This window comes from Condylura cristata, unplaced genomic scaffold (assembly GCF_000260355.1).
Source record: "Condylura cristata isolate star-nosed mole 26May11 unplaced genomic scaffold, ConCri1.0 scaffold00030, whole genome shotgun sequence".
Taxonomy (NCBI): domain Eukaryota; kingdom Metazoa; phylum Chordata; class Mammalia; order Eulipotyphla; family Talpidae; genus Condylura; species Condylura cristata.
In genome coordinates, this window is record NW_004567131.1 from 16,454,598 (window position 1) to 16,473,668 (window position 19,071).

Consider the following 19,071-nt stretch of genomic DNA (forward strand, 5'->3'; position numbering starts at 1 on the left):
AGGGTCCAGGTGACAACCCCGCCACAGAAGTTCAAGTTCTTTGACTACAACAAACTTCTGATTTTTTTTTTTTTTCGTTTTGCAACTGCCCTGGCAATTGAACAGATGCCACACAGAAAGGAAAGTTTCAGAAAACATGGAAGCTTTTCTGTTGGTCAATGCCCACATTCTCTGAATATCTGCTTCCTTCATCCAGGTTCCTAAAACAAATGCACTTCTCTGTTACATTGCTGGATCTCTTGGAATCCCACAGTTCCAAAATGCAGGCCTGCATACTGGAAAGAGGGAACAAAAATACACCAATGAAACCCTAATGAGTTTCCAATCCCATTAGGACTCCTTCCCTTGGTGTCCTGCTCACACATGGCACAGGCACGCACACAGATGAAGTTCAGACGGGAGAGGCCTGAAGTTTAGGTGCGGGACAGTGCTAGGGCTGCTTGTCTTTCAGACAGTGCTGGGAAGGTTGAAGGAAGACTCATGAAGAGAGGAGAAAAGGCAGTTTCATAGTCAGAGCGACAAAGCAGATGGCTTCACCGACCACCAGATCCCCAAAGAAAGCAATGACAGTATCTGGAATATTCTGTTGGTGGGACTATTCCGAGAAAAAGGACTATCAGATCACTTTAAAAACATTCCAGAATATTCCATGTGCTCCAAGATGGTTAAGAGAGCTAGATCCCATGCTGAGTGTCGCGAGGACTCAACCAGGCTGTAACTCCTTCTTCACTTTCCGATGTGTCTGACCACAGGGCTGCTCTTCACCCATCGTGGTGAAGTTCGCTGACACTCAGAAGGACAAAGAGCAAAGGCGCCTTCAACAGCAGCTCGCCCAGCAGATGCAACAGCTCAACACTGCCACCTGGGGGAACCTGACAGGTCTGGGCGGCCTCACCCCGCAGTACCTGGCGGTAAGTGCTGGACAAGCCAGTCGGGGCGTGGTCCCCAGGATAGACTGGGTGTTGCATGGCCACCCTCAGCACTGGCTTGCCCCCTCAGTGTGCTAAAGAATTCATTTGCAGGATATTTTGAACCTCAGGAAAGTTTTGGGATCAGTATTGATGCAGAATATTTTCCAAGTCACCTTGATTAGCAGGAGGACATGACTAATTGAATTCTCACCTAATGTAGGCTGTACTAAGTCCCATGAGGCAAAATTTCTAACCTGAGGTTCAGAAATGGCATGACCACCTGTATTTGAAGAGTGAAGCATGCCTTTTTATAGGGGTCTGTGGAGGGATTCTGAGGTAGCCCTGGAGGGGAACTCACCATCTCCCAGGTGATTCCAGTCCAGAGAAAGAATTTGGATGAAATCCTGCTGGGAACTTCATCCCATGAGCCTCAGCTCTCCTGTGAGACTGTAAACTAAATCAAATGTTTCTTACCTTATCTATTTGAAACCAAAGCCGTAGTTCCTCTGACAGGCCTAATAGACCCAGTTCACTCTTTCAGCTATCCCTCACATTTTATTACTTCTGAGCATTCACTTTCTAGTTTTCCCTTTGTGCTACCAATTTCATTCACTCTGTCAGCATCTTCATTAAAATACAGTGACCAGAATTAAGATAACTCCCTACTAAGATCCTAACTCTGTCCTTTGTCACTGTAACTGTGCCCCTAAAGATCTGGTCCTCTGTTAACCTTACGTAGCAGAACTATCTGTTCTGTCAAACGGCCCTTGAAAGAGGCACTCACCTGGCTGATTGTACAGGCGAGGACAGGTTACAAGAGTTCCCAGGGCTGTGCTGTTGCTGGGGTTCAGCGGGGTTCCCAGCCCTGCCTGTTCTTATTGTCCTGCCTCGCTGCTTTCCTGAGGACAGATAAGGCTCCTGTTCCCTTTTCAGAGCTCCATGCCCAGTGAGCTCTGGCTTACTGAAGCTGTTCAGCACACACTTGCTCAAGAAGCGAGGAACACACTTCTCCCATCACCATCTGAATCACTAAAAGCACTGATGGAGTGAGTTTCCTGTCATCTCACCACATCTCCACAGAGACAGCACACAGGATCTCCTGAGGTGTCTTGCTAGACTCTGTTTCAGCCTGTCTTTTTGCTCTGTCCACCTAGAAACTTTATGAAAAAACAAATAAGCCTTGTCTAACAAACTTTTTCCCACACACTTGTGTTTTCCAGTGGCTGGAAGAGCATCTGTTTAATCGCATACACCAGAACATATATCAGAGACGATGTTGCATACACCTTTCACAGTTTCTGAGGATGCAGCTCCCCACTCCTCATTCCTGCAAACCAAGACACAGATGTCTGTCCCCAGTCTTCTGGCATCTGTCCCATGCCCCTCAGCCTACAAAAATTTCTACCACATGTTTCTTTGATCACATCTGCAAATTATTTCTCTGCCCTGAAAGAGAATTCATCTCAGCTTCATTTATTAAAGCAGGTTTTATGCACTCTTAGTGGTGTTTTCTCCTACTGGGGCTTTCATTCTTTCCCAGCTGTGTTAGTTCTGCCCCTTCAATTACAAGTCTTATCTCTCTGAGAGGACCTCTGGCCTTAAAGCCCTTTCTCCCTCCCAGTTGAAGAGCAGGCTCTGACCCTGGCTCACCAGAGAACGGTGATCAGTGGAAAGAATCCTTGGCAACAGTTTCATGACACTCCCTGTGGTTCCACTTACCTCATTTTTAGGACATATATCCTCCAAATAGCTCATTATAATTTTAATTTCACAAAATACCTCATCAGAAGGAGCAAGGGTTTGCAACTACAGAAATGGAAAACTCAAAAAATCAAAATAAGGGATTTTTCTCTATCAAAATTGGATAACCTCTAGCTCTGTCTCTCCCTCTTCCTCACTCTCTTCAGAGGTGTGAGTAATACCTCGGTAACACAGTTCAGCATGTCAGGATTGTGAGCGACCCTAACAGACATTTTTCTGGGGATGTTAATCCCATAATGTCTTTGTGCCTAAGTCTCAGGTTTAAGCATGAAGCACTGATTTTTCCATTCCACTTGACGCTTTGAAGTCAATTAATAAATGCCCATTTCAAGTCATATACAATTGTAGAATTTCCTTCTTCTTAAACTGAAGATATCTACAGTTTAACCAGGGGAATGACAGTGTGTTCTACATTATGTTTTGCAAAGCTCCAGATAAATGCTGAGAGCTATTTTAAAAATGCATCTTGATTCTCCTAAGCATATAGTATCATCACATTGTTTCAGTAGCAAGTTAGGTAAATCTATCTTGTGTATCTTTGTACCTCTCATTGTGGGAGAGAATTGTGTGTCTCTTCCCAGTACCAGCTATGTCCTGTACTGAAGGGCCTTACCAAAAAGAGAATACCAGGAAATCCAGACAACTCTGTAGTATAGCACCTGGGTTCACCTATAGTTCCGGAGAACAGGACAAATACAGGAGCACTGTAGGACATGTCTCTACCTTGTGAAACCAACTAATTCTACATGGGATGGGGGGGAATGTATTTTTCAAAGCTCTAGGGGGAAATGCAGAGAAATCTTCTCCGGTATGTTCATTTCTTTGGGAGAAGTTACTGACATTTGTAATACTTAATATAAATAAATACTTCTGATGGTTCTCTGTGCCAGTGAAGACCACCATCAAGAGGGTGACCGCTATCTTGGTCATAAAGAACATGGCAGAGACTAGGTCTGTTTATGTCTGGAGTTACCATGATGTCACTCAGTGAATCCATGTGATTCTAATGAAGGAAAGTAGGAGAGACCGAGGGATGGACTTTGATTGACAGAGATGAGTTATGGTAACTACTAGACTGCGAAAAGCGAGCATTAGTCACGCCATGTTGATTTCAATAGATTTAACACCTGGCTGTTAAAGAGAGTAAATTGATTAATTGTTTTAAGGCAGCAGTGTTATTGAGCTTCCCCGGGAGTCTGTGTTTCTTAATAGCGATTAGACATTAATATGGATCCCAGAGCCACCTCTAGCAGCTCTCGGTCCTTTAATGGTCAGCAGTGACCAACTATAAAATTGTAAAGGAAACTGGTTGTGTCCCAGTGTTGTCTGGAAGTGTCTTTGCATCTCTGCTTGGCTTTGATGATACACCTTTACCTTCCATTTGCAGCTTCTGCAGCAGGCCACCTCCTCCAGCAACCTGGGTGCATTCAGCGGCATTCAGCAAATGGCAGGTAAGTCCTCAAGTACGCCTTCCCTTCGGACCCTGCTGGTGTCTGCTCGTTGGGTGGGCTCTGAGGGCAAAGATAGGAAGCACTGAAATAAAAGAAGGAAAGTAACTACCAGTCCCCTTCACTTTCTGTCTTAAGTGTTGACATTAGAATCAGCAGCTCAGAAGTTGTTCTTCTATACCACTGGCATCCCAGCAAATACCACTGTGAATTCCTGTACAGTGTGCTCGAATTGTTTTCTAAAAGAAAAAAATGGGATTGATGACTGGAGACTTTCCAACAAGAGCCTATATATTCAGGGCAGCTAAAATGATGGACATCCTTGAAAATGTTAATAACGGGAAGTCGATAGAAATGTTCTGACCTCCATAATGAAAGCCAAGATTGCAGGCCCGTCTTTGATACCATTTGTAGTCTCTTGATGGCCACAGACAATTAACAGGGTTCTCTTTTTTTACTTTAGAACCCCAGTTGAGAGAATTATGCATCAGAAGCTTTCATGGAAAAGTAAAATCTTTGTTCTGGGGAAAATCAAAGTGTGACTGCCTTTGCAAGCAGGCTCATGAAGGAGTCCTTTTCATAAGGTGTGGGGAGCGTAGTAGTTGAGGCACAGCGACTAATCAGAGACCACTCATAGGGTGTCACCTTCCAGGCTGCTTGGCACCCCAACTTACATGGGGCTGGGGAAGCAGTCCATGCCATAGAGCAGAGCACAGGGTCACCAACCACTGCAAGGAGCCGTGAGGAAGACATTCTGTTGTTTGATCCAGAAAAGATGGGAGAGACAGGGCAAGGAGGAGGAAGATATTTGGGGCATATTAGAATCAGTTTTTCTTAATCAAGGCCACCCTGAGTCAAGGCAAGAAACCTGAATGTGCAGAATAAAAGCCAGACTTCTTTCTTTCCCTATGAAAAGTCCTTTATTCTCAGGTCTTTTCCCCCCCAAATACATATATTTGGTTGTTTTTTTTTTTTTTACCTTGTTTCACTTTGAATGGAAATAATTTTGATGAGCATATGTAGGTTCCCATATACCTGTTCTCTGTCCACCTTCCTCTGTGGCCTCACAGGCTAATGTTAACTCATCTCACAGGACACATCAGCCTGCAGTAAAACTACTGCTGAAATATTTGTTGCACTTTAAATCTCCTGGTTCTGTCAGCTTGTTCTGTTGTAGTATTGGGGTTACCAGAAAAAAATAGATGTCCAAATGACAGTAGTTCAAGCAATCCACGCTACCTTTATTAGTACAGTCTGGGAAGCTGGCCTTGAAGCTAAGAATCACATTGAATGGTTAGTTTGTTTTTAGTTCTGTAAAGGGAATTGGGAGACACAAGTAAAATATTCAGGGAGTTTTCTGTGTTTTTAGAAGAAAAAGCCTCCAGATTGCAGGCTCTAATATGGATGCTGAGATTTGTCACATTTTCAGCCAAGACAAGAATTTTTTTTTTCTTCTTCTAAGAGCCTGGGCCCACCCAAATTCAAAATTAGGCTCTTTCCTTGGAGGAGACCTCAGCCTCTCCCACTCCCTCACTGGAATTATGCAAAGAAGATCACTGGAGCTTGAGCTACTGCCAAGCAGTCTTCCCTGACTGACAGAGCACCCTGTCAGTTTCCATTAGACTCTGTTCCTCTGCTTGCCCAGCTTCAGGTCAGGGTGTTCATATTTACATGCTCGGGTGCTGAGAAACTCCAGGTATTTGGAGTGACCTTAGCAGGTGTAAGGGGCATACGGCATTCTGCAAAGGCTCTGGGTTCTCAAAATAGCCCTTTCTGGAAACTTCAACTTTTTAAATTGGGTGCACAAGTCTGCGCAGGCTGGGAGTTCCAGTCTTTTATCTACCACTACCTTGAATAGAGGATAAAGAGATAGATGTCAAGCCTCTGTCTGCTTGGCAGTTTCTAGAAAGGTTGACCTTCATTCCTATGGATCATCAAGTCTCAGGTCTTGGTTTGGGTATTTATTTCTTCAGTGTAACTGTTTGGCCTCCTGCACACAAGTCTTCTCCCCATAGTAGTGCCTTCCTCTTGCTTCGACCTGTAAGCTAAGCAGTTGTTTTGTTTTCTTTTCTTTTCTTTTCAAATAAACAAGGTAGGTTGGTAATATAGGTCTCTTCCTACGGAAAGTGTCTCCAGCTCCTCCAAATGTGGGAAGGATATGCCTCTTCCAGGTTCCCAGGAAGCCTTCTAATCTTACTTTCCTCCTTTACCTCTGAATATTCCTTAAAGTTCCCGCTCCTTGCTGTATGCTGAGCTCCAGAGGGCCTGGCCTGCACGGATAGATTCAGCCCTCCCACTTCTGACAGGTGCTGTCAACTGTTTTTGAGTGGATAAGTGAATACATTATAAATCAACAGGTGCAAATTCATGTTTTAGAGTCATTCCTAATGGACTGTACGTGGAAGCCTTAGTGATTAAATTGAGAAAGTTGGCTTTAGCTTACTTATAAGCCCTAAAACATGTCAACTGCCTTCAGAAGTGAATTGCGGAAGATCTGGAAATGAAGAGCTTGGGTAAAGTTATACACGTTACAGAGCATGTGGCATATAACACATCCCCGAGAAATAGTGTGGGAACTAAGCAGCCATCCATCCCAGCTCCTCCTGAGATAGGCTTGCTGGTCAAGTGATTGAGATCGTGGCCTAGTGAGAGTAGACACCTACACAATTCAAATGCAGCTTTTATGTCTCACTGTGCCACACAATAATCTCCACATATAAAATTCAAGCACTCCAGCTTAGAACTCTATACCACCAAACAGAGTGAAATATCATTTTGGAAACAATAATATTTTGTTGTGAGCACCTCTCAAAACATAATGGTCTGTCCCTTCAGGAGATTGAGGTTTATTACTGGCATCTAAAATGGCTCATTTGAATGAGTAAAGCACTTTCTGCTTGAGGAAAAAAAATTTAAAAAAAAACAAAAAAAAAATTCTAGATGATAAGTTGCTAAGTACTTACATCAATAAAATCAAATGAGACATCTATACTTTCCCAAAAAAAAATTCTTGCCATTTTCCTTTCAAACTAAACTTCAAATGTATTTCATGATTTTATTAAAAAAAAAAAAAGGAACCTATACTTCACATGGAATTTAAAAGCAGGAAGTAGATTAAGATCCAAATCTTTATTTCTGGATGCCTTTATGTATGTATTTTGTATATCCTTGAGGTTCATTGATTTCATTTTCCTTGTTAAAACTTCTGATGAAAATGTGTCCAGTTTCACTCAGCTGTGGTATTTGTTCCATGGATTTCTGAAATCTCAGAAAACTGGGGTATGAGTTGGCACTAAGAGCCTGACTTTCCTGAAGAAGAAGGAAAAAGTGACTCTTCATTGACTTCTTCATAACAATGGTCTCAAAGAGCATCACATTTGAAAAACAAGAGTAGCTCCATTTTGTCTTTGACTGAGTCCTACCAGAGTCCCTAAAAGTAATCATGCAAGTTATCCTTGCATCCCGCCAAGGCCAAAACCATATTTTGTTCCTACATTACATCTTGAGAAACTGAAGTATGAAGAAATTAAATAACCAACTAAGCAGCAAGCTATGGATGAGGATACAGAATTCCCAAGTACCAAACAACACAGGAGTCAAACAATCCACTTTTACAGGTGGGGCAACTGAGACTCCGGTTAACAAATGGGCCCACCACCACCACCAAGCTAGTAAAAGGCAGAGCCAACTCTGAAAATGGCCAAGCCAAACCCTGAGCTCTTCATGGCCCCCACGATGGCACAGCAGTGCCGTCGACCTCTCCCAGATTCAAGTTTGTTTTCATAAACACCCATTGCAAAGACATGGTGATACAAGTAGGCCAGATAACAAAGAGGCCCTGGCAGTAGGTAAGCAAAGATTAAGCCTCAACACTGTGCGAAAAGAAGCAGTTCAGGCAAACCAGAAACTCAGTAATGGGAACACTGCCTCCTGTCACCATGGACAACATTTCACATGTCTTTGAATGGTTTGCTTTTTGTTGAGGTCATTTTTTTCTTCTTCAGAGAGGGGTTGTTTTGTTAAAGAAATTATAAAAGTTAAGGTGCAGTGACTGCAAAGAAGGATCTGTGATAACATAAGGAAAGCCACCTCCCAGTGCAGTGCAGGCGGCAGTAATACCCCTTCAGAAGACCTGGTCTCATTTTTTAAAGTAGCAGTGAAGCAGAGTACGAATATTTGCTGAAAACAACAAAAAAGCTACCCTGTCATCACTTTGAAATACATTTCAAGAATGTTGGTGACAAGCAGAGAAGAGGGCTGGGTCTGAAGACATTTGCAAAGTCCCAAAAGGGTCACATCAGAGACCCTCCCAGAACCATGCGGTGTGCACATGGTGGACCCCCAAAGACCCCAAGTTCTTCCCAGAGCTGAGTCCCCCAACCTCAGTACTACAGACACTTCCTGAGAATGTGCTAATAGGCCTTATGAGAACATTCTATAACCTCCCATCTGTCACTTTTTAACAGACCTGATTGGCAAGCACTTGTAACAACTGACATCTGTTCTCGCTTATTGATATGCAGATTTATGGTAATTGCTATGAACAATAAGACACAAAATTACCTAAGGTGAACATTAAATTAAATTTTCATGCCCTTCTCCTTATAAATAATTTTTTTAAATCTTAAGTTTCCAGTAGGCACAGTGCACATCTGTCTTGTACAAAAGCGTCTTCGTTTTGAGACAGATTTTCCCTTCTGGACTAATGAATGGAGAGTTGAGTCCCTGAATTCCCCGCTTTTGTTTCCTATCTTCATCTCAGCACACCGTTGGGCTTCACAGAACTTAGTTAAATGTTTTGAATTTCCGGTCACCCAGACCATGGCCCCTGGTTTTGAGGGGGGCTCCTCCAGGCAGAGCCTTTATGGCTTTCACGGTGATTGTTTTTCTTCTCAGAAAAGAGCCTGTTTGCCAAGCCCAAGCCAACTCCCGGTGGGGCTGCCCGCTTACCGTCTGGTGCCCTTTCAGGATTGTGGAGTGGGAATCAGTGGAGAGAGGGAGGAAGAGGGGCTGGTGGGTGGAAAGCGGTGGGGGTGGGGGGGGGACACCAGAGAAAGGAAATGAGAAGCAGGAAAGGACAGGGCATGTGTGCACACACACAAACACACACACACACACACACAAAAGAACTTAAATACAAATTTGAAGTGAGCAGGGACAGATACCTGCTCCACCCCCACTCAGCCAGTCTGTGGGTCCTTGCCCTGGTGGACCCCAGTTGGATAAAGTAAAGCAGTGAGTGTCTTTGGGGAGCAGCGTGGGCCTGAAGGAGCAGGGCAGGGTGCTGGAAAGGTAGCAGGTAGGGGATAAAACTTGAGACCCATCTTCATAGAGCTTGCCAGGTGGTTTCCTCACTCAGGGCATTTTCCAGAAGCACCGAATCCCTCATACTCCCTCTGTGAGGTGAGGACTCCCTACTGTGGGGGGGGGGGAGGACAGGAAGAGGTAAGGCCTCAGTCCCCAAGTGTGCTGTTCCCCTGAAGGTGCAGAGGCCTGTGCCCTCTGAAAGCTTCCCAGGGTCACTCCTGTGAAGCAGTGGAACAGCATGTAGAGGACCTGAGTGGGCCCAGGCCTGGCTTCGCTGCTCCCTGGAGAGACTGAGGTGCTTGGGCCTCCAACAAACCAGGCAGAAGGACACTGCAAGGCCACTGGCCTGGGAGACCCACAGCTCCATGTGATCATCTGCATGAGGCATGGGGGAGGGGGGAGCGGTTCTGGGGATTCCGCATCTCTGCTGCTCGATTTCCTGGCCCTGCCATGGGGCCTCCTTCCAATCCAGCTCAGATGTTCTTGGAGACTCCCTGGCCCATTTTTTTGTTGTTGGCTTATTGGATTGGTCAGCTTTGTTCTGAACCAGAGAAAGCTGTTTCCTTTCATTCCTTTTCTCTCTCCTCTGTATTGTATCTCTTCAGCTCTGTTTTCTTCTTGAATCCTGTCTTGTGTCACATCTCCACCCCAACCCAGGACACAATGGTGAGAGAATTTGAGTCTTGTAGAGCTTATCTAGAGAAATTGAAGGTTCTCAAACACTGTGGGGTCTACCACCAAAAGTGTTTGCACATGGCACACATGATTTTTCACAAAATATTAGGGGGCTCACAGATACCCCCCCCCCGAGTCCCTGAATTACGGTGACAACTGAGGGAAACAGCCACATAGCATGCAAAATATAAAAAGAGACCTCTTTGTTCACTGAGAAACAAGCCCTGTGATCTGGGACATCTAGGATCCTGGTACTAGCTGGGAAAGGAAGTCACCTCAATAACTTAAAGAATTATTTCTGTGACGCAGAAAGCAATATGGAGTATGCAGCTGTGACAAGGTTGCTGGTTAACTTGGTTCTTAAGTACTAAAGAAAACCTAGCAGATTTGGTTCCCTCTGTAATGGGACCTGGCACCCATAAACCAAGCAGAAGGCACCAGTGTGGAGCAATCTCAGGCCAGGGTTTCCACCGAGCAGGACAAAATTGGGCCAGCTGGACACACTCCCTGTTGGGCATTAACAAGTAGACAAAGTCAGAAGTGGAGCTAGTTTACTAAGGCGCCCACCGCATTTTTTTTTGAAACTCCATGTCCGGACACCCCTCCTCTCCTGTCCCTCCTTCCCCTATCAACCCCAAGCTTCCCCACAGTGCAAAGTTCAATGAGGTAATAGAGCCACTGACAATGAGGAGAAAGGAGCAGGACTCCAAGCAGACAGAGGTGCGCAATAGCAAGGCAGGTAGGAAGGGAGACAGAGCCCAGAAGTGGGCCTCTCCATACCTCAGTTTCCTGTTTGCAACCACCACAATAACAATATCATCTTTGTCAGATGTTTGTTACCAATCTGAGTAATACTGTGTGCAGGGTATGAGAGGGAGTTATGCCCGGCACTCCTGTACTCTGAGCAACATGGTCATTACCTAAGTTACTTTTATTGCAGTTATTAACCAGCTAATAGAACTTCCTTGGCACTAGGCGTTGATGTTCTCAGAACTTTGCGTGTATGGGAACATTTACTTTCTTAACCCTCTAGGTAAATTCTCTTTTAGAGCCTCTGCTTCCGTTGACCCACATTTCCAGTCACAGTTGAGAAATCGGAAGTTAAGGCAGCCGGCTCAGGGTGACACAGGAGTTGAGGCAGACCCAGGGGACCGGGAGCAGGGCTGGCAGCTTCTAGCTCAAGGGCCAGAGCCAGACAGTCGTCACCCCCACGTACAACCCCCACCCCCAACCTCCTGCCCTAAAAGCTTCAGCTACACAGAGCTTCCCTGAGCTGCCCTCTCTCCCCCTCAAACCAAACACGGTGTCCTGAGTCTGGGCCAGTTTCCAGAAATTGGATAGAAGTCTTCTCCCTGATCCAGGGTGCTGCGGCCTGTGGGAGGGCAGAGACTATTTGCCACTTAACCCTCAGAGTGGTGCCCCAGGTCTGGACCCTCATGGTCACCAGAAATGGAAGGGTGCACAGGTGGATGGAGGGAGTGAGGGAGGGGCACCGGGCACATGTGGGGCCCCTGCCTGCTGCTTCTCCCGTCTACCTCTTCCCCTTCCCATCTTTCCTTTTCCCATAAATCTTCAGATGCTGAAGATCATCACGGCTTTTTCTTTCCACCTTCCTCTCTGCTTCCTTTAGCACACGTTCTTCCTTTCCCTGCAGTGTGGATGAAGTTAGCCCCCAACTCCAGGGCTTCATCCCTTTGATCTTTTTAGATGGGAGCAGGTTAGGGCCAGACAGAATGACAATCTCTCAGGTGACAAGTTTACGAGGGGGAAATTTAGAGGGGCCACTGAGGGCCACACACAAGGCCTTCCTGTCAGAGAGGGCTGTGGAATAGAGAAACCAAGAGCTGGCGGTTCGCCTACAGGACCTGTACCCATTCTGCTTTTTGCAGAATGGATGAACAAATGGCTTGGAGACACAGTCAGTATTTGATGATGTTGTACACACTAGACTAGAACTAATAGGGAACAGCAAAAACTAAAAGGTTTGTTAGGTCAGTAGTAGTTTAAGGAAATGTCCCACTCTTACCTTGCTTATTCATTCTGCATAGATACATCCACCAGCTAGTGTGTTTGCAGATGTGTGTGTTGAAGTGAACTTGAAAGCAAATGGCACAATCTCTGTCCTCAGGAAACATAGTGTCTCCTTGTAAAGATAAGGAATACATGCAAATACGCCAAAGTAGGATATGATGAATCCCCAAGGCTCAGACTGTGAGATAAGGGAGGCTGCAGGTACTACATGCAAAGTGCTTGAATTCAATGCCAGCTGTCGCCTTCTTCAGCAGGAGGCTGGGAGGTGGGCAGAGTGCTGTCCCACACTTAACGAGGGTCCTGAGGCCTCAGCCATGGACCTGAATCTCTGGCCCAAATGAGGGCAAAGCCCCTTCCAGCTCTGGCCCACAGCTCCTGCTTTCCTGGGTGCCTCTCGGGTTTGGAGTCTGCGCTAAGCCCTCACTTGTCTGCACTGTGCCTGTTGATGATATGGTCATGTCATCTGGTCTGCATGATGAAAACATAGGAGGACAGAGAATCCTATGGCTGCCCCTTCCCCAACACCCATCCTGCTGCGTGTGATGCCTGTAGCTGCTGCCTCCAGGAACAGAGATGCTTGCCCGGCGCAGGGGGCTCCCATATGTTCCCAGCTCTGTTTTCCTCCAGTGAGCCTGGAAAATAAGACCAGAGTTTTCTCAGCTCCCCCATTCTCATAAATGTGGCCCTGTCTGACCCTTCTTCAGAGGGAAGAGCCTGGTTCCAGTTGTGTTAGCTTGATGAAATAGAGTTGCTAGAAATCTGAAGCTTCCTTGCAGAAATTCATAGGATTCCACACACACCTTGTTCCTCCTTTACGCAACCCCAGGAAGTAAATGCGTTTTGAAGCACAGAGGTGTGGCTTTCACCATAAGCCAGCTGATCTGGCCACCTCCTAGAAGAGGAGAAATGATCATTCTGAGTCAAACGAGAGCCCGTTTTCCAGCAAAGCCTCCAGGAACTCTTTTCTGCAGTGAACCCAATGGCTGTGGTCCAGAGGGGCTGGTAAGGGCCTGTCTGAAGACTCCACAGCCATGCCCAGAGCCGTGCTGAGGTGGACACACCCACCAACAGCTAGGGGCTTCCATAGACACATTGCTGTTTAACATTCTCCTGCCCCAACATCCCCTCCCTCTGCAAAGTTTAAATGTGGAGATTAAATTCACTCAGTAGCCATTTATTCAGTACTTGGAATTGAGGCATGAGACAGAAAAATTAAGCTGATGGCTGAAATCCAATATCTTTCTGTATAAACTTCCTCTGTACAAGGAGAGAACTATTGTTTCAGCTTCTCAAAATGAACTTCAGTGTGAAATAAATCACGGCAAGAGGCTGATTGTTCAGAGCACCTGTGGGTTAACAGATGGAAAAGGAAAGGAGGAAGACATGGGAACTGAATCTAGCCCACCCCAGGCCTGGCAGCCTCCCTGGGACAGACACCCGCAAGCTTCCCAAATGATCCTACCTTCACGTTCTCACAGTTTCATTTTCCTCTGTTGTTCATTTCATTAACCAGAGACTCATTCTGATCCAAAATAGCACCTGCATGCTTTCAAAATGCAAATACAGATGTTTTACAAATAGAAACGTTTCACAACCCATTTTTATTCATGCTTTTATTAAATATTTGAGTTTTCATGTAAAAGCTGGAGAGAGAAGCTCAATGGCAATAACTGCTAACATTTATTGGGTCCCAGGCACAGTACTAAGGATCTTCATCTTGGGGATTCTTGGAGGGCTCCAACAACCCTTTGTAGTCAGGTGCGTCAACTGCTAAGAAATGGATAAGTGACGTCATTTGCCAAGTCACACTTTGGGAAGAGGGAAGAACATACCCGTTCAGCTTCAGAGCGGAGCAAGAGCTTTTAACCAGTAAACTAACCATTTCCTCTATGATCTCCTCTGTCTGTACCTGCTGAGTCCGGGGCTTGACAGTTGACCTGGAATTGCTTCCTCCATTTATCCAAGGCCACCCTCATCATATCTTGATGGCTCCAAAGTAGATGGGGACAGAGAAATCACTGACTTCTCTTTCCTGAGCAGCGCTCTTGGCTGAGAGGAGACAGTGGGGAGGAGCAGTCTGGCTGAGGACAGGCCCGGAGGGGCCAAAGCAGCTTGGGGCAAGCTTGGGCCCATGCAGGGCCTGCTGCCCCTGCTGAGTGGAGACCTGCAAAGCAAGCCTGTAACTGAAGTGCCTCTTCTTTCCTCCACAGGCATGAATGCTTTGCAGTTACAGAACCTGGCGACGCTGGCAGCAGCTGCAGCCGCAGCCCAGACCTCAGCCACCACCACCAATGCAAACCCTCTCTCCACCACAAGCAGCGCCCTGGGAGCCCTCACCAGTCCCGGTAAGGGGGCGAGGGGAGAAAGGCCTGTGTCCAGTGTCCAGGCCAAGGTCGGCATTTCCAGACAGAGCCAGGGAGCTTGCATTGGCTATCAAGGGGAGCTTATTTGTTTCATTATTTTAAGTTTGGGTGTGTGTGTCTTATTTTCCAGTGGTAAAATGAAAGCCTATTTTCTATAAGAGAACTCCCATGCTAGTGTTATCTGATATTTAAAAAGGGTTGTCCACTCAATCCTCATGAAGTCTTCACCATTATGAAGCACGTTAGTCTCTTAAGCAGCCTTTATTCTCCTGTTCTTTTTTTTTAATCTCCGTTAAATTTCAGCATTCCTTACCATCCCATTGTCAGATTTCACACCAGCCACATCCTTCCTATTTGACTTTAAAATCCATGCCCTGGAGGAGAGCACCTTTTTTATTTTTTTTTTTAAGATTTATTTATTTATGCATAAAAGAACTAGAGTACAAGCCAGAGGTGTGGGGGGTGAAAAGATTCACCACAGAGTGTGAGACAGAATAGGCAGATTGATTGAAACACACTACTGAGGGGAGTGGTGGGTGGGACAGGAGAGGTCTGCTGTACCATGTGGGTCAGCAGCCCTGCTGGGGATTGAACTCATGCTGCAGTGGCTTTGGAGAGCTTCATAGTGCTGGGCTTTAACCTGTTGCGCCACAGAGAGAGCCCACACCTTTGTTGTCCATTCATGGTCATGTTTTGTGCTTTGTGATTTAAAGTCTTTCCTCAGAAACTATGTTGCCTTATTAAGAAGCAGGTGCCTCTTTTTTTTTTTTTTTTTAATGCAAGCCAGACATAATGCAGTTGCTTAGATACAGTGATAATGTTTTTTTCAAAAAAAAAAAAGTGATTCCCTGGCTTTTCTTCCTCTCTGAATCTTCTAGACCTTGATAGATGATCTCCCCTCCTGTTATGGTTCATGAAGAAGTGAGTCTGGGCCTTCTAACTTTGAAAAATCCATGACCGTCTCCCAAGTAGGCCCCAGGATTATCTAAGTGTTGAGAAAACTCTTATGTAATCATGTGGGGCATTTTGTTCAGAAAAACACGAAATGAAAGCTGCCGTGCACCACAGCCCCACTCTCTAATGACTTTGACTGGCAGAATGGAAGCCTGCTCCTGCAGTAGCCTGTTTGTGAAACATTGCGCATCTAATTCATTTCCCTCTGAGTACAGTTTTGAGGGAGAAATCTAAGAGATGTTTATGAGACAGGGAGGTTTCTCTTTAATGTGCTGTAACCTCACAGCAATAGCACGTAGATGTATTGACTTCATTTCGAAATGTCTTGAAAAGGCACCCTATTTGTGGGCCACGTTTTATGAAAAATGAACTTGAATTCTTTTTTTCAAACAAGCTATAGCTGTAATGCAAAATATAGAGTTGTTATTTAAATCCTCTGGTAATTCCTTTAAACTATATTTTAACATAAATTTCCCCTTTTTCAAAATAATTTCTTAATAGAAATTAAACTTTTCACCTCTCTAATGTCTGTTTTACAAATTAGATTATGAAGTAATCTCTTAAATAAGATTTTCTGTCTCCCAGTGAGACCTATGAAATGATCACACACAGAGCATTATACAACATTTTATTGTATGTTTGGTTAGAAGCTGGTATTTTTCATTAAGGAGAAAAAAAACTGAAGATCACTTCAAATCAGAATGTTTTTTTGTTTATATGAAAATGAAGAGGATTAGCTCTTTTTTTTTAAAGAAAAAGCGATGTTAACTTTACTTTGGCAAAAGTAACCTGTAACTTCTCCAATCTCGCCTTCCCCTTTGTTCCTTATTGTGAGCGACCAGCGGGAACCAGCCAAATCATCAGTAACAAACTAGAGAAAAAACAGAGAAGTAAGAAGCCACGTAGCCTGTAGTTTTGGACCATTAGACCTTAAAAAATTAACTTCGATATACTCTATACACGCACATACATGTAGATCGATATATCAGTAGGTTAGAACAACCATTCTGTTATCACCAGTGGCTATGATGGTTAAGGGTAAGTGACTCGTAGCCATCTGACTTTAGGAATACATCCTTCCACTGAGGTTTGGGCTGGACTGTGTCTTGGTTCCAGGGAGTCAGAATTAATGTTTGAACGTTTGGTTCTTCTTTAAAAGAAGATTCGCCAGGTTAAGAAGCCACGCGCAGGAGAAAATATACACAGACTTGTGTGGCTAACACAAATGGTAGCAGTAGTTACTAGGGGCTGGCTCTCACCAGGGGTGGCCAGGGACACAGAGGAGAAGCTGACACGTTCCTGCCTTGCAGTCTTGCAGGGAACTCCGCCATTGAGCATGTGAGCAGGTACCGCGTGAGGAGGGATCGCACAGAATAAGGCGGCGTGAGGAAAGGGAAGGGCCCCTGGGCACAGGGCAGACAGGTGTGAGCGCTGCGCCGGACCCAGACCACTGGGAAGCCAGAGTGCCTGGCTGGAGGTGAGGGCCTTATCCCGGGAGCCACAGTCATTCCCAGCATGGTCAGTGCGTGAATGTGGCGTCACCTTCTTAAAAAGAGCAGACGCAGCCAGCCTAGGAAGATGATCAGAGCATTCAAGGAACCTGAGCTTATGTAGCCAGGTTTTTCCTGAGACCTTACTGAAAGGGGGTCTGTGGTCTACAATGGACTTTCTGCTGCATGCTCCCATGAGACCCGCCTCTAGCACACTGTCCTTCTCTGAGCTCCTAACATAGCATTCTGCCTGCGTGTAAATCCTGCTAACTGAGGTATCGTGGCAAGTGAGTTCTTTCTTCTCTATTGAGGAACACGTCTAAAAGCATTTCATTAGAATCCTGAAGTGTGGCAGCAGAAATTATTTAAATCTGCATTTCAATTATTTTTCTTAAGTGTAACTAAAAACTCTGGCATTTAATGAAAGTAAATAATATTTGTCTAATTTCCATCAGGGACATTTTCAAAGTCAGAAAATGTGGGTAGTGGAATTTCATGACTTTTTAGTTCATCAGAGCAAATATCTTATGAAAATCAAGCAGTCGGGGACTGTTCCCAAGGCCAGTGCCATCACTTATTTTTAAATAGTAAAAACAGGACTTATCTTCATAGTGCTCACAAGCCCCGCCACCCCTCCCGCCGCTCCTGCTCAGATCTCGGCTGTGCCCTGTTTTTATATTCACCTCTTATGCGTAAGTCAAATCCATCTAGAACGGACAGGGACAACTCAATCCCCCAAACTATTAATTTTTTTAATAATTGTAAATTTATCACTCCAATTTTGCATACCCAGGAACATCTCCCTACAGCATTATTATAAATGATTTTAAACAGCCTATGCTTTAGAACATTAAAGATTAAGCTTTAATTTTTGTTAAAAAAAAAATCCCCTCAGGCAATAAATAGATTCCTTTGTCTCGTGGCCTTGAAATAAAAATTAAAATAGTTTAAATTGCCCATGGTTAGAATAAGTGTTTCATGCAATTATCAGATGGTAGTGAATAAAATTAGAAATTAAATCATGAAAGAATAAAAACCAGGTAAATGCATATTATGCCTTTTATGAGTTTCTCATGGGTCTTTTGGAGCCTAATTTAATTGTGTTCCTTCTCTTTTATTTTGATGTGATAATTTTTCCTTTGTTTACTTTACTCTCCTATTTAGTTAATTAATTCCTGGGTCATTTCTTCTTACCCGGTTTTGAACCTACTCTTGAGGAATGTTTGTGTGTTGTTGCAGAGGCAAACTGCATACAAGGTGTGCAGCTAGGTCTTACAGAAGGATGATATTTGTCTTCTTCTATCCACTTGTTGATTTCTTCTTTTTGTCTGGTAATTTTGAGTGTCTGGGAGAGATCATGTGAGTACTACCTCATAAGCACATTTCCTTGGCATTTTCTGTATAAAACAAATTTGTGTTCATGTACCACATCATTCGCCTGGCCTTCTATTTCCTTTTTTTTTTTTTTTTTTAAGATATATTAAAATTCCCCAACTGTTCTGAAAGTGTATTCAGTCAAGTGCATACTTCAAGATAATAGTTTCTTTCAACAATGTTTTCTGAAATGCTAGGAATGTTTCCATCCCCACTATTGACTTTTCAAAGAATTTTCACTTTAACTTCCAGGCAATACTTTCACCATGCTCAAGATGTTCACTGCCTCCTTGAAGGCTGTCACACATACAGAGTTCCAAGAAAGTGATGACACTTTCTTGTGGAATGATTGAGGGGAACGCTCTGGTCCTCACATAATAAGGACCAGTGTGCCCCTTAAGTGTCCTGTACCATGTCACCAGGGCAGTGATGGAGAAGAGCAAGCAAACAGGCTGAAGGGCAGTGGGAATTCAGATGTCATCTGGAGCCTTTCAGGCTTCCAGAACTTTTTGTCCCCACCATTTTTGTCAGCAGGTCTGCAGGTGTACCCCATGAGAACTCAAATCCTGTGAGTGCAAGAGCTCAAAGAACAGAGTCTTCTCAGTTCAGGGCAACTATGTGAAATGAATTGGGCCCTGACCTGCCCCTTTCAGGCCATCCCCCGCAGGGGGCAGTAACACAAAGAGTCTGATGAGGCCAAAACTGAGGGACAAACAGACAGAGGGTACAGGGAGAAGCCATCCCCCCCCCCCCCCCC

General features: G+C 44.7%; 1 protein-coding gene across 4 annotated transcripts in view; it reads left to right on the forward strand.

Annotated features, from left to right (window-relative positions):
* CELF2 (CUGBP, Elav-like family member 2) overlaps window positions 1–19,071 on the forward strand; it is a 278,195-nt gene that overhangs the window by 225,334 nt on the left and 33,790 nt on the right. For all 4 annotated transcript variants that reach the window (XM_004691238.2, XM_012731295.1, XM_004691241.2 and 1 more), the window contains exons 7-9: window positions 753–911; window positions 4,060–4,123; window positions 14,344–14,478. In XM_004691238.2, coding sequence (XP_004691295.1) covers window positions 753–911; window positions 4,060–4,123; window positions 14,344–14,478 — 358 coding nt within the window. The remainder of the gene's footprint in view (window positions 1–752; window positions 912–4,059; window positions 4,124–14,343; window positions 14,479–19,071) is intronic.